Source organism: Scophthalmus maximus, chromosome 5 (assembly GCF_022379125.1).
Source record: "Scophthalmus maximus strain ysfricsl-2021 chromosome 5, ASM2237912v1, whole genome shotgun sequence".
NCBI classification, from domain to species: Eukaryota; Metazoa; Chordata; class Actinopteri; order Pleuronectiformes; family Scophthalmidae; genus Scophthalmus; species Scophthalmus maximus.
The window spans coordinates 14,628,209-14,640,765 of NC_061519.1; the positions used below are offsets into that span (position 1 = coordinate 14,628,209).

At 45.3% G+C, this 12,557-nt stretch overlaps 1 protein-coding gene across 3 annotated transcripts in view; it reads right to left on the reverse strand.

Moving 5' to 3' along the window:
• The window catches only part of epha4b (eph receptor A4b), a 78,146-nt gene that overhangs the window by 51,419 nt on the left and 14,170 nt on the right, over positions 1-12,557 (reverse strand). For all 3 annotated transcript variants that reach the window (XM_047332198.1, XM_035635867.2, XM_047332197.1), the window contains exons 3-5: positions 7,709-7,909; positions 6,300-6,407; positions 5,409-5,760 (exon numbers count right to left, since the gene is read on the reverse strand). In XM_047332198.1, coding sequence (XP_047188154.1) covers positions 5,409-5,760; positions 6,300-6,407; positions 7,709-7,909 — 661 coding nt within the window. The remainder of the gene's footprint in view (positions 1-5,408; positions 5,761-6,299; positions 6,408-7,708; positions 7,910-12,557) is intronic.

Consider the following 12,557-nt stretch of genomic DNA (forward strand, 5'->3'; position numbering starts at 1 on the left):
GTGGCGTGTTTGTGCACTCTTTTGTGCGGTCATATTCATTTGCATTTGAGTGCATATCTTGATGGAGCCTTTATAGAACATGTATTATTTGACTTCCCCGTATCTGTAAGTTGTTGGGTTTTTTTGTTGCAGAAAACACTGGGCAAACAGAAAGCTTAATCCCCCTTTACAAGGTTGAGCAATGTTTCCCAAAAATATCAAACTGCAGGTTGTTTTTTTTTCCTCGACTGAAGATGACATGGCTTTAGTTACACCTCCCAAATGTTATGATCTCATAGTCGTAGTCATAGGGCTTGGAGTGGGTACGGCTCTGTGAAGCGGTGTGAAGTGATGTTCGCCGGGATTAAAGGTTACATGGCTTCGCCTCAAAGGAATAGTTCCACATTGGAGCTATTTTGCTTTGAGTGTCTGCACAGATTTGATTTTGATCTCCGCGTAGGCACAATGGTACCAAACCTGGCAACCTCACCATGACAAGACTTCAGAAGTAGTCTGGCACAGGTACAACTGAACTTGATAATATAATAAATAGTAAGTGAGCTTTATTTTGTTACCCAGCCAAGCCTAAGCTAAACAGATGTGGACTACAGCTTCATATTTACTGTACAAAGTGGTATCAGTCTTATCGTCTAATGACGAGCATATTTTTCCGAAATGTTGAACTATTCCTTTGATGCACAGATTGATTGAAACACCTTATCTCATTCTCAGAAAGAGCAAATATACAATAACAGTTCAAGTGGATTCTCCAAGTGTGCGTTCCCCTGATGCCTAACAACTGTATTTCTTTACATTTGAAAACCAGAAGTATCTGCATTGACAGAGTTCCAAATAAACACAGAGTTGACAAGGCGATTCGCGCCGCATTGGACGCACATTGGACTTTTTGTTCCTCAGTGATTCACACTTTGGTTTTAGTCCAACCTGAAGGGTGAAAGAACAGCGGACGAGCTACGTGGAATCAGTTTGAGGAATGTGGTGTGGCTTTTGAAAAGTTCCTCTCGCAGAACAAGCTTCTTCTTCTTCTTCACATACTGGCAGCGTCAAACAGACAAATGAATGAGAAGAAAAAGGGGAAGAAGGAGACCATTAGACAGGTAGAGCCGGCGGACGGACAGACATGTCACGCTGACCTATATTACTTTTGCCCGCTGAGGGGGGAGAGAGAGAGAGGAGATGAGAGCAAGAGAACTTGTGTTGAGGTGACAGGTGTCTGTCCTTCTCCACTCCGTCTCCTCCATCTCTCAGGCATCTGAGGCAGTAATTGGTGCTGTCAGACACACACACACACACACACACACACACACACACACACACACACTTGGTCACTGCCACACGTACACCCGACACACACCCCTGCCCTTCAGCATGTACCTCTGGGGCTTAAAGCAGGGGAGGTTTGAGAGGAGAATTCACTACATCCTCTACCAGCTGGGAGACAGAGGCAGCGGGAGAGGGCGAAGGAGTGCAGGGTGGAAATGGAGGGGGCAGAGGGAACAGGGGCAGACAGAGACAGAGAGGGGGAGCAGAGACAGAATGCACAAGAGACCAAGACACAGAGAGGAAAGAAAGCACAAGAGCTTACGAGGCGGGGGGGCTTTGGCTGCACAGACAGAGGCCTCTGCCTGCGTGGAGTAGAGAGAGAGACGAGGAGGAGGAGAAGTGACAAGGGCGTGCAAATGTTTGTGACGGACAGAGACGGAGAGAGAGAGAATATCCATTAGAGAAAGAGATTTTTTGATAGGAGAGAGAGATTATGCAACTCCAGTGGTGACAAAGCAGATGAGTATGATTGCATGTGATTGAGAAAAAGGATGGGAGCAGTAGTGTGTTTAGTTTAAAACACACAAAAGCCAAAAGGTGAATGAAACAACACAAAAAGAATGACACCGTGTTACTGTCACCTAAGGCCATGAATAGACCAAATCCAGTGTGTTGATCCAACAAACAAGTACTGAGTCCAGTGCGCCACACAGTCTGCCACACTCTCCACAGGTAGAGTCCAAGTTATATTGAACACATGTAGTTTATTTCATTCCAGTCAATTGAGCCATTGAGTCTGTGAAGCTGCATTCAGACATGCACCGAATTCCAGGCATCTTCTTTTGAATCGTCCAGAGGGGCTTTGCACGTATGAGAACACAGATTTACGCGAAAAAGCCGGGAAATCTCCGGAGAATTCACAGCGAGCGAGTGTTGAGGCCTGTAAACGAAAACACTGCTTCCCGCAGTGGAATTATTTTCATGTCCTGCCTCCTGTGCTCCAGGGAATACTCCGTTTTCCGGACATCTTCCAGAGTTCCTGTGTGACAACAGTAGCACAGCAGGTCAGCTGAACATGTGGCCTTGTGTGTGTGGCTGAGAATTACAACAGTCACCTGGGTTGACATGGAACACTGTCATCTCTAATGCTGCTCAGATGTGAGTGGACCTTTCAGGACAAGTCTTCAGGAACTCAAATCAAATGTGTTCACAATAAGCAAAACCACATTTCAATTTGACATCACTGTCAAAACTGCCGGTAGCTTCTGTCACAACCTAGTGGAGTGTTGCTGCTGCATTTCCTGGCAAACTCACTTTGTCTGTTGCCACTTTCTCTTTTTTTTTTGTTCGACAACAAAACATGTTCACACCTCACTTTGGGCGACAAGAGGCAAGCAGCGGTGGGAAAAATAGAAAACGAGAAAGATGAACCCGTGATCCATAAATGTTTAACGAGAGCGGACAGGGGAGATGAGTGCTGCGAGGGGGAGGACGGGGAGACGGAGGGAAAAATGGAGAGGTGGAAAAGGGAAGACAAAATCAGAAGAGATGGGTGAGGAGCAAAATGGGGGGATTGTAGACGGAGAGGGTGTGGAGAACAGTCCCATTATAAAAGCAGACGCCAGAGCAAGGTCAGAAAATAGCAGCGAGGAGGGGAAAGAGAGCCAGAGATCGAGTGAAAAAAAGGCAGTAATTGGAGGTGTCTGGTGTTTGTCTAACACAGAGAGCTAGTAATGATTCCATTAGCGCCTCACACCGAGAGAGAGAGAGAGAGAGAGAGAGAGAGAGATAGAGAGAGAGAGGGAGAGAGAGAGAGACAAAAAGAGGAGGACGGGGAGGCCAAAACACTGAAAAGACTCACACAGAACATTAGATCTGGAAAACAAAGAGGAGCAGAGCCGCTAAATGGCACAAAAGAAGAAGAAAACGCACACAAAGGGAACAAGAGAGAGGATTCACGCCGTCGGTGGAAAGGCTTGTTCACCTGCACGATGGTAATAATTACAAATGCCCCCCCCCACACACACACACACAGTCCTCTCTCCCCCACCTCACCTCTTCATCTCTTTGTGTGACAGCAAACGAGAGGGTGATTTAAATGCATTAGCAGAGTGTGTTTTCCCTATGGAAGACCCTCAGCCTGTCAGGGCAGGAACCTTTTGTCTGGAGCTGACGCGGAGCGCTGAGCGGACTCTTTAAAAGCCCGGCTCTTGTTCTCTCTGGGACACATTAAAGCGCAACGCAATGGGTCGTTGTGCTCCTCTGTGTCCTCTCGTGCCTTTGTTAGCAGCCGGCTGATTACAGATGCAGTCGCATTAGTTGGCTAAGGGAAATTATTGGGGAACAATAAATGAACGTTAGACACGTGCAGGCGACATAACCAAGACCCCCGAAACAAAGCCGGTTTCCAGGGTGTCAATTTGGCAACCGACACATGTCATACACGGGACGGCAAGTTCTCCAGCTCATTGCTGTGCAAATCCTTCCCAAGTTCCCGCAAAAATGTTTTTCCTAATACTGAGTAGGTGGCGCAGACAACCCTGTGGCGGAGAAGTTTCGTTTCACCACAGTGGAATTAAAATGCTTTTTGATTGTTTCCAGAGTGAGATCTGCCTTGAGATGAAGTGAAACCCAAATCCTGGCGGTCCTGTCTGTGCTGAAGACACCAGACCCCCGTTTTCCACACACACACACACACACACACACACACACACACACACACACACACACACACACACACACACACACACACACACACCACATCTGTAGTGACCATACCTCGTTAGAAAAGGGACACATATATCCCCTGACCTCTGCCCTCAGGACCGTCAATAAGACTTCATCGTTACTTCTGCACACGACTGCAGCGCACATGCACGTACACACAAGCGTCAGTGTTATTGAGTCGAAGCCAGCTTGTGAAACACGCTTACATCGCTCTATTTATTCTCCGCGGAGTGATAAGACTCGGGGAGCAGACTGATGAGGTCATGGAGATCACCGAGGTCAACCGCTCTGCTGCGTCAGACTGGCTTTACATAAAGTTTCAATAATGTGACATTGACCTACACAAGTGAAATCATTTGAGATCTCCTCTCGAATAAACGCAGCGTGTCGATTTACCAGACATGCATGTAGCTCAACAGTCTGTGTTCCATGATTGAGATGCAGCCAGAGTTCCGCCACAATCTGTGCACATTACCAGTCTGCAAACTGCAGAGTACAGCTTGTTCTTATTCACTTGTCTCCAAGGCCCGACTGCCAAGTTTTCTGGGTATCTTGGCTGCCGCTCCTCCCAAACAACTGAAATTGCATTATGTGCTCCGATTCCAAGTTTGCGGTGATGAATATCTATGATTCCATTTTCTTTTCGGGGGAGGAAGTGAGCCCGTAGGGGCCAGGTGACGCTGTGAGTCTCATGCAGCTTGCTCACTCAAATGCATACACACACAGACACGGCACACACCATCTGTGGAGCTTTACGACTCAATGATCTGCTTCCTAAGGCATCCCTTTTCCTCTCCTCCGACAACACCAACACACATCAACAAGCACCTCCTCGCGCACACTCGTGCCACTTTCCTCCGCTCAGCAGGGAAAATTAAATATTCACCTCTATCTCACACACAAACATACACACACACACACACACACACACGGGAAAAAACAGAGGAGATGCCTCAAAGCAACTCCTACCCTTTCCTTTGTGAGAAATATCCTCACAGTGTTGCGAGCTGTATAAAAGTCACCGTTGTGACACCCACGCCATGATGACACACGCCCACATCCTTGATTTCACCACAAATTCACCGATGATATGTTCCTGCATACACACGATCCTCAAGGACGTACGCACACACACACATGCTGTGTTTTGTTGATGAGAGCACTTTTGTACGCTGTTGAGGAATTTCACATTCTCGGACACTAAATTTCATATCAGATGGCCAACCTTTATGAGACCTACGCATGCACTGATACCCACTGCAAAACATGCACCCAGGTGTAAATTGTGCAATAATTCTCCTAAAGCAAAAGCATGAAAGCAGAGTTGTGTCCTGCGCTTGCTCTATTTCACTCAAGCAAACACACACACACATTCCCACACTTACGTCCCCCCCCGCCTGCGAATTCCCCCCACTCACGCTGGCAGACGTCCTTGTTCTCCTCGAAGCCCGGTTTGCACACACATCTCCCGATGGGAACCAGCCAGCCTCCGTCTGCACTGCAGTACATCTTGGGAGCCTCGAACTCCTCGGAGGCATTCACACACACGCCGTGGACCTCCACCAGCGCCGTGTCTCCTCCCGTTATCGTGTCGGGGAACTGGGCCAGGTTGAGCACAGTGAGGGGGCACTTCTTGTAGAAGACCCTGACAGAGACCAGCGCGATACATGCGCCCAGGTCCTGGAAGGCCAGGTAAAACCCCTTTTTGCTCAGGTTGCTGATGTCGCGCACTTCCGTGTTTAGCTTCATGACTCGGTCACCGACGTCCACCTGTGGACAAAGGGAAAATAATTTTACTAATATTCTGATCATTTTTCAATTGTCTATTTATCCTCAATCCAAGAAGTACCAAGATGACAAAGTCATTGTATTTAGGTTAAATGTTGCCTCAAAGTCTCCGACTGCGATGTCCTCAAAATCCTGACAATTTTGCAAGCGAATGGAAAAAGATAACTTTTCAAAGTTTAAATACAACCCACATCCAAACCCTGATTCATTTCCTCAGGGTATGTGGCAAATGGTAAATATCCTATTTTGGAATGCAACTCTTTTATCACCGGATCAAATGGCCAAATACAAACAGAGGAGCCAAAATAAGAACTGATCACATTCACTTAGTGAAAATTAAATGGCCAATTTGGAAAACGTTTTTCTTGCAGTATTATGCATTTTTCTAATGCCCTACCTTTACTGCAGTGTATTTTTGCATATCATATAAACAGGACATGCTAGTATGTGTGTGTGTGTGTGTGTGTGTGTGTGTGTGTGTGTGTGTGTGTGTGTGTGTGTGTGTGTTTGTGTGCCCATACCTGTGTAAAGCTCTCATCTGCGGCAATAGTATCAATCTTGACATACTGGCTCTCCTTGATGAACCACAGGTTTGCATTGTTGGACTCGTAGTAGAACATGTTGAATGTCTGCGAGACAAACACAGAACACATCAACCTTCAACTTCTAGAAAACTGCTTCATCTGTCTCAGTCTTTACAGACGATCAGATAAACATGAAAAACTTTTTACAAGGCTCCCACAGATCTCCGCCTATATTTTGCTGCTCCTCTTCAAATCTCAGTCCCTCTGTCTCAGTGGCCATTTAGTAACACTGTCTGCACTTTCATGCACAGCTCTATACTGTCTCCTATTATCGCCACCGCTCGTTCTGGAGATGCAATGAGAGTGAAAAGGGAGCAGGGAGCAGACAACGTAGAGAGAAATTAATACAGCGGAGCGGTGATAACAGGCTGATATGAGACAATGGGGGGGGCGGGGCAGTAAAAGAAAAAATATATATATCATAAGTTAAAATGTACGTGGAGCCAGAATCAGAGCATGGTCAATTTCAATCTGCGGCTATTCTCTCATGTCATTCTTTTCCCAGCTTTTGTCTATTTATCTATTCATCAGTCATCAAAGTGTGCTTCTTAGTGTGTGTGTGTGTGTGTGTGTGTGTGTGTGTGTGTGTGTGTGTTTGTGCTGAGTGTGTATTGTATGAAAAAGACAAAAAGATGAAATAATAAAAAAAGATATTTAAAAAGCCTTTTGCAGTCTGATGTAGTATAATGTTCATAATATAAAGCTATAATTACAGGTCAATCAAAAACTAAGACCTTTTGTTACCATGAGCAAAATGCCGTGGAATCATCCATATTCTGGCACAAAGATCCTTCCTCATCGCCAATTTAATGTTCATTTGCTTTCTCCGCATGATTGATACAGTAAGTGTTGACATTTTCTGCTGCAGCAAAAACAAACAGTACAGTGTAATTGTATCAGATTGAATGTGAAGATTGGGCAGGTTTAATTGGAAAGGCAGAGATTCGTCATTAAAGTTAATTTGCTGCTTTAGTTGATTAGCTACGCACCCTAAACAAAGTTGGCATCGCGGGTGCTGCAGGGTGAATTTGTTCCAATTTGTAAATTTGTGATCCAATTAATCTTACGTTTTCATGATAAATACACTACGTGTCTCCTAAATTATATATTTGAGGAGTGAAGAAAATACTGATTCAATTATTTAACTCAGTTTTATTCCACAGACGGGGGGCACTGCATAGTCAGAGAATATCTTAAGGATGACAGAGGCGACAAACCCCAGACTCCAAACTATTTCTGTCTTCACCATGTTTCATATTAAACTTGCTACAGATCTCAAATAAATAGAAAAAGAATAAAAGGAAAATTCTGTGTGTGTGTGTGTGTGTGTCTTAAGTGATGCGTACCTCTTTGCAAGTGCCCGGGACCCCGGGCAGGCTATTACAGTCCCTCAGGGTGAACTTGATTTCGATGTAGACGCGCTGCGCCCCTTCCCTGCTGATGTGGCGCGTCCTCAGCCAGTTGTTCTGGTTGGCCTCCATGACGTTACACACCTGGTAGGTCCTCATTGGAGTGTTCCTCTCATCCATCACGCTGATCTCCTCCCACTGAGAGTGAGAGGTGGAGGGAGGAAGGAAACAAAGCACAGTGCAATTAGATGAGAAAGATAAACTATGTTTATTATAATATGTAATATAATATATATTTTAGTTAGCAGATGTTGGATCTTTCACATTCATCAGAATCCGTTTTTTTGGAGTACAGAGACAGAAGCAGGATTAAAGAAAGGGAAGGAGGAAAGAAAGAGAGGAAAAATACTTGCAAGGGGTGTGAGCGGGGAAAAATCAATCAATATCTTGGTGTATGGATTGATTCTGGACTCTATTTGAAATCACAGATAAATCTTGTTACATAAAAAGTAAATTCTAGTGTTGTGTATCGCTCCAGGCATTGTTTTACATTTTATTTTGTTATTTTGTTTTCTGGTGGTTTTGTAACTCATTATTGTCCCTTATATTGTTCTGTTTCCCATTTGTAAGCCTGTGGGACCATCCCGAAAACGGGATGATGGATGTCAAGGGGTTTATCCTGCGTTGTTAAATTTCTGATGATGAAAAAGATTAAAGTAGATTAGAGTAAAGTATAGTAGAGTAAAGTATGGGCGAAGGAGAACGTAACTTTCGGATCAAAGTCCAAGTGGACGTGCAGCTCGTTTAGAGTGACGTTCGACTTGACAACCGCACCACTCGGCTGCAGGATCATCCCACTTCATCTCTAGTCAATGGACAAAGCATATCTCAGTCCAAGTATTGCTTATGGGGAACTGGGCCTTAGTTCACTGAACTGTGGTTTGGTGCAAACCAACACTGAGCGTGCGTGTTCTGTTTTCATGCACGCTCATGTCTGGGTGAATATGAGTGATGATCTGTGTCAAGGTGACTGAAGGACCGTCTTTGTCTATGTTGCACGTGTGCACAGAGTGAGCATGTTTTCCTAAAGTGAATGGGTGATTTAGTGCTTAAGAGTGCATATATATTTGTGTATGAGAGAGAGACACACACGCAGAAAGAGGGAGTAGGTAGGACAGAGCTACTTTGTCTCCCGTCATCTGCTACCATCTGTTTCCACTTCTGACTAAGGCAGTAATTGAGAACACTTCTCGCATGAGCAGGAAAACATTTCTATCAGAGCAAACACACACACACACACACTCACACACACTCACACAGACACACACACAAATGAAGGCGCACACACATATCGACACACAAAGAGAAAGAACATTTGTATTCCTTAAAGGAACGGAATATAAACCATTGTGGTTTCAGTCTCAAAATATCAGATTCATATTGGGGGAAGCTAACAGGATTCACGCATGCATAAGCACGTGCACACACACACACACACACTGGCTGAGTTTGTGGTGAGGGATGAGAGGACCGCCATCTATGTTCAGAGCTCCTGTCATCATCTTAATACTGAAGAAGCTTTAAGCTCCCAATTGATTAGCACGTGACCTCACAGGAGTCCAACCATGTAAACACATAATACGTGTTCATACAACACGTAATAGTATAAACACATACTGTATACACACACTCACATGTGCATACACACCTGCATGCACTGAAGCATGCACACAAGCAGAACTAGACCCACAGAGGTCATCCCAAACGTGTCCGAATATTCGAATGAAACCAGATTCGTTGATGGAGCGTGAGGCCAAGAGAAACACGTAAAGAAGGACAAAGAAAAGGGAGAAGACAGGCATATAAAATGCAAAGAAAGCAACGAAAAGGGCAAAGAGAAACTTCCAGACAAGTCCGAGCTAAGGTTGGCTTCTCGAGGTTTAATCTGATGTGACGGCCCAACAACCCGGCAGGAGCTTGACGCATTTCACCTCCAAGTCCTGAGCACTAAAACGGATCTGAATAAAAAAATAACCCCACACATTTCTCCAGCTCACGCTCAATGCTTTTAAACTCCACAGCCTCCAATGCAACGTTTACTGTGTATGAATGGAGCTCGAACAAAACCAACTCTCACTCTTGATTCTGACCCAACAGTCTCTGAACTACAGAAACAGAGAAGAAAAAAGTAGAAGAAACAGGGGACGGAGAAGATGGAGGAGGAGGAGGAGGAGGAGGAGGAGGAGGAGGAGGAGGAGGAGATTGTTTAAGCTCCTGCAGTCAGCTGACACAAATGTCCCTGACAGCCAGTTCAGAGTTTGAAGATTATATATAAGGGGGTTGTGTCACTGGAATCTTGCTTGACATTGTACACACACAACGACTGCGAGTCGTTTAGATCAACCACACTCGATTCAATTAAAAGAACAAAACACCAGACGGAGGGAGAAAGAGAGAGAGAGAGAGAGAGAGAGAGAGAGAGAGAGAGAGAGAGAGAGAGAAGAGGAGAGATGAATGAATGTTGGTAAATTACAGGCGCGCCTGGCAGCTAAATAGACCCATCTGTGCAGAGCTGGGACCAGTCGGACATCACAGGACCGTTGCGCACGCACACACACACACACACACACACACACACACACACACACACACACACACACACACACACACACAAAGCTGAGTCCCCGGGGAGTGGTGATTAAAGCATTTATGGGAATACTCATTGAGGGATAAAGAGGGCTTTATGATGTCTTTGTTTATTTCTTTGTAGGCAGAGTTTGGAGTGGCTGGATTACTGCCACTTCCTAGCGAGTGACTTGTTTCCCATGTTGGCGATGGTCTGTTCATTGTCACTTTTGCCCGGTGTGAAGCGCAGGTGTGTTTATGATCATGAAAGCAACCTGCTCGCCTGGGCGTTTGCAAATGATACACCAGCCGCTTGAGAGCAAATCTACCAAAAACACAAGAGGGACAATGTTTGGATAGGCTGAAGAGATTAAGCCCTCTTCCTTCCTCAAACACACACACACACGCGCGCGCGCACACACACACATACACAATGAAAACTGTTGCCGGTGTTGGTTCAGGCTGAACGCTAATTAACATTCGGAATGAAACCCTCCTCCCTAAACCCTCGATCACCTCAGCCAATCAGCACGGAGCCCGCTTGATTGCTTTGAAGTGAAGCAGAGACGTCAGATCGGGGTTTAAGTTCAACCATTCACCAGCTTAAGCATAATATCCCTCCTCCTGCAATCATCTGATGGGTCCACCTACGAGGACATAATTGGCCTCCAAACTCCGGCCTGGTGAGGGTGGTGTAGTGGAGGACGGGTGGGGAGGGGAAAACAGAGATGGAAGATGAAGAAAAAGAAGGGGTGGGGGGCCTGCCACTGGGGCAGTGGCGATGCTGCGGGGCCTCCCATTTTCAAACATCATTAAGATGTTCTGTTTTGTGTCCCTCATGAGGAACACCCCTGCCCGGTGACAGAAGTGGGTCGCTCCACTCTCAGGCACATCCGACCCGGCACTGCTTGGATTAGTCGTGACCTTCAAGGGTCAAGTGTGGTTTTGGACTAACTCACATAGACAGCGGTCTTAGATTGGTGGGAATTGCCTCTCGCTGAGTCCAATCCACAGGTTTGAGGTTCAAGGGTCAACTAGATAATCCCCTTGATATGAAACATAAGCCTTGGTACCTTCCCTCTCTCACTCCATCACTCTCTGTCCCCTATCTGCTCCTTTCCATTAGATCCAAGGAGAAGTCCCGTCAATAAAACATTACCACATCCATTTTGAGACACACAGCCGTTTTTATATGGCACAGAAGGAGAAACATTGACCAGAGTTTTACATGCTGAATAAAAAAGGGACTGTTTGTCCAAGAATGGTGAGTAGAAAGATCCTGTTTAGTTTCACAAGGCCACACTAAGAACTCTATTTTCAGCAAAGGTTGTGAGCAGTGAGAGCTTGTCATCCTCAGCCCACCTGATTTAAAACAGTTTCTGCAGTTTCTCACTGCAATATTTAAAAACATGAAAATTGCTGACCAAATGGGATCCCGTTGCACAGACCTGCTTTTAATGAAGAATTAGCCGCTGAAGCCCAGCTACCTCTGGGACAAATCTAATGTAGGCTGCATTAGATTTCCTATAGGAGCTTCACAATACGTGGCCATCCTCCGCATATTAACACGGGCGTAATGTTCGAGGCAATGGCGTTGACTTTATGTCAACACAGAATAAGGATCTGCTTAGCCCAGCAGGTGCAGTCTCTGTCTGACCAATGAGCAGCCAGGGATGTGTGCAGCAGATGACGTACGCTACCCCTCACTTAAAAATGTAAGAGCTTCAAGAACAAAAGATATAAATTAAGCATTGACGTGACACTGCAAGGCCTATGCTTCTCCTTAAACGTATCCTTACATTTGTTTAGTTGAAACTGCTCCTGGAAGAGTAAAACCCTGGGATGGTTTGGGATTTTACGGGAGACATTACTGTGAGATTTCTCGAATCGCCATTCGATTTTATAGAAGTGACTATAGGATGTCACAATTGATTGGGACTACAAAATGTTGTAGTAACGTTTAAACATTGACACATACTGTACTTTTTTTGTTTTGTTTGAGTTGCTCTAAGCCTGTTGGCCTTCTGGCTGTTCATGAGAAAAACAACTTTTATTTCCAGGCAGAGTCTGAGCAAACTGAAGAGGCAGGAGCAGCTGGTGATTCCATACAATGTAACCTTTTGCATTTGTCTCTTTCTACTGGCAGCGAATGAACGAATGAAAAAACAAACGGGGCAGGAAGATACCATCGGCTTCTTGTACCACAATGTACACACAAATT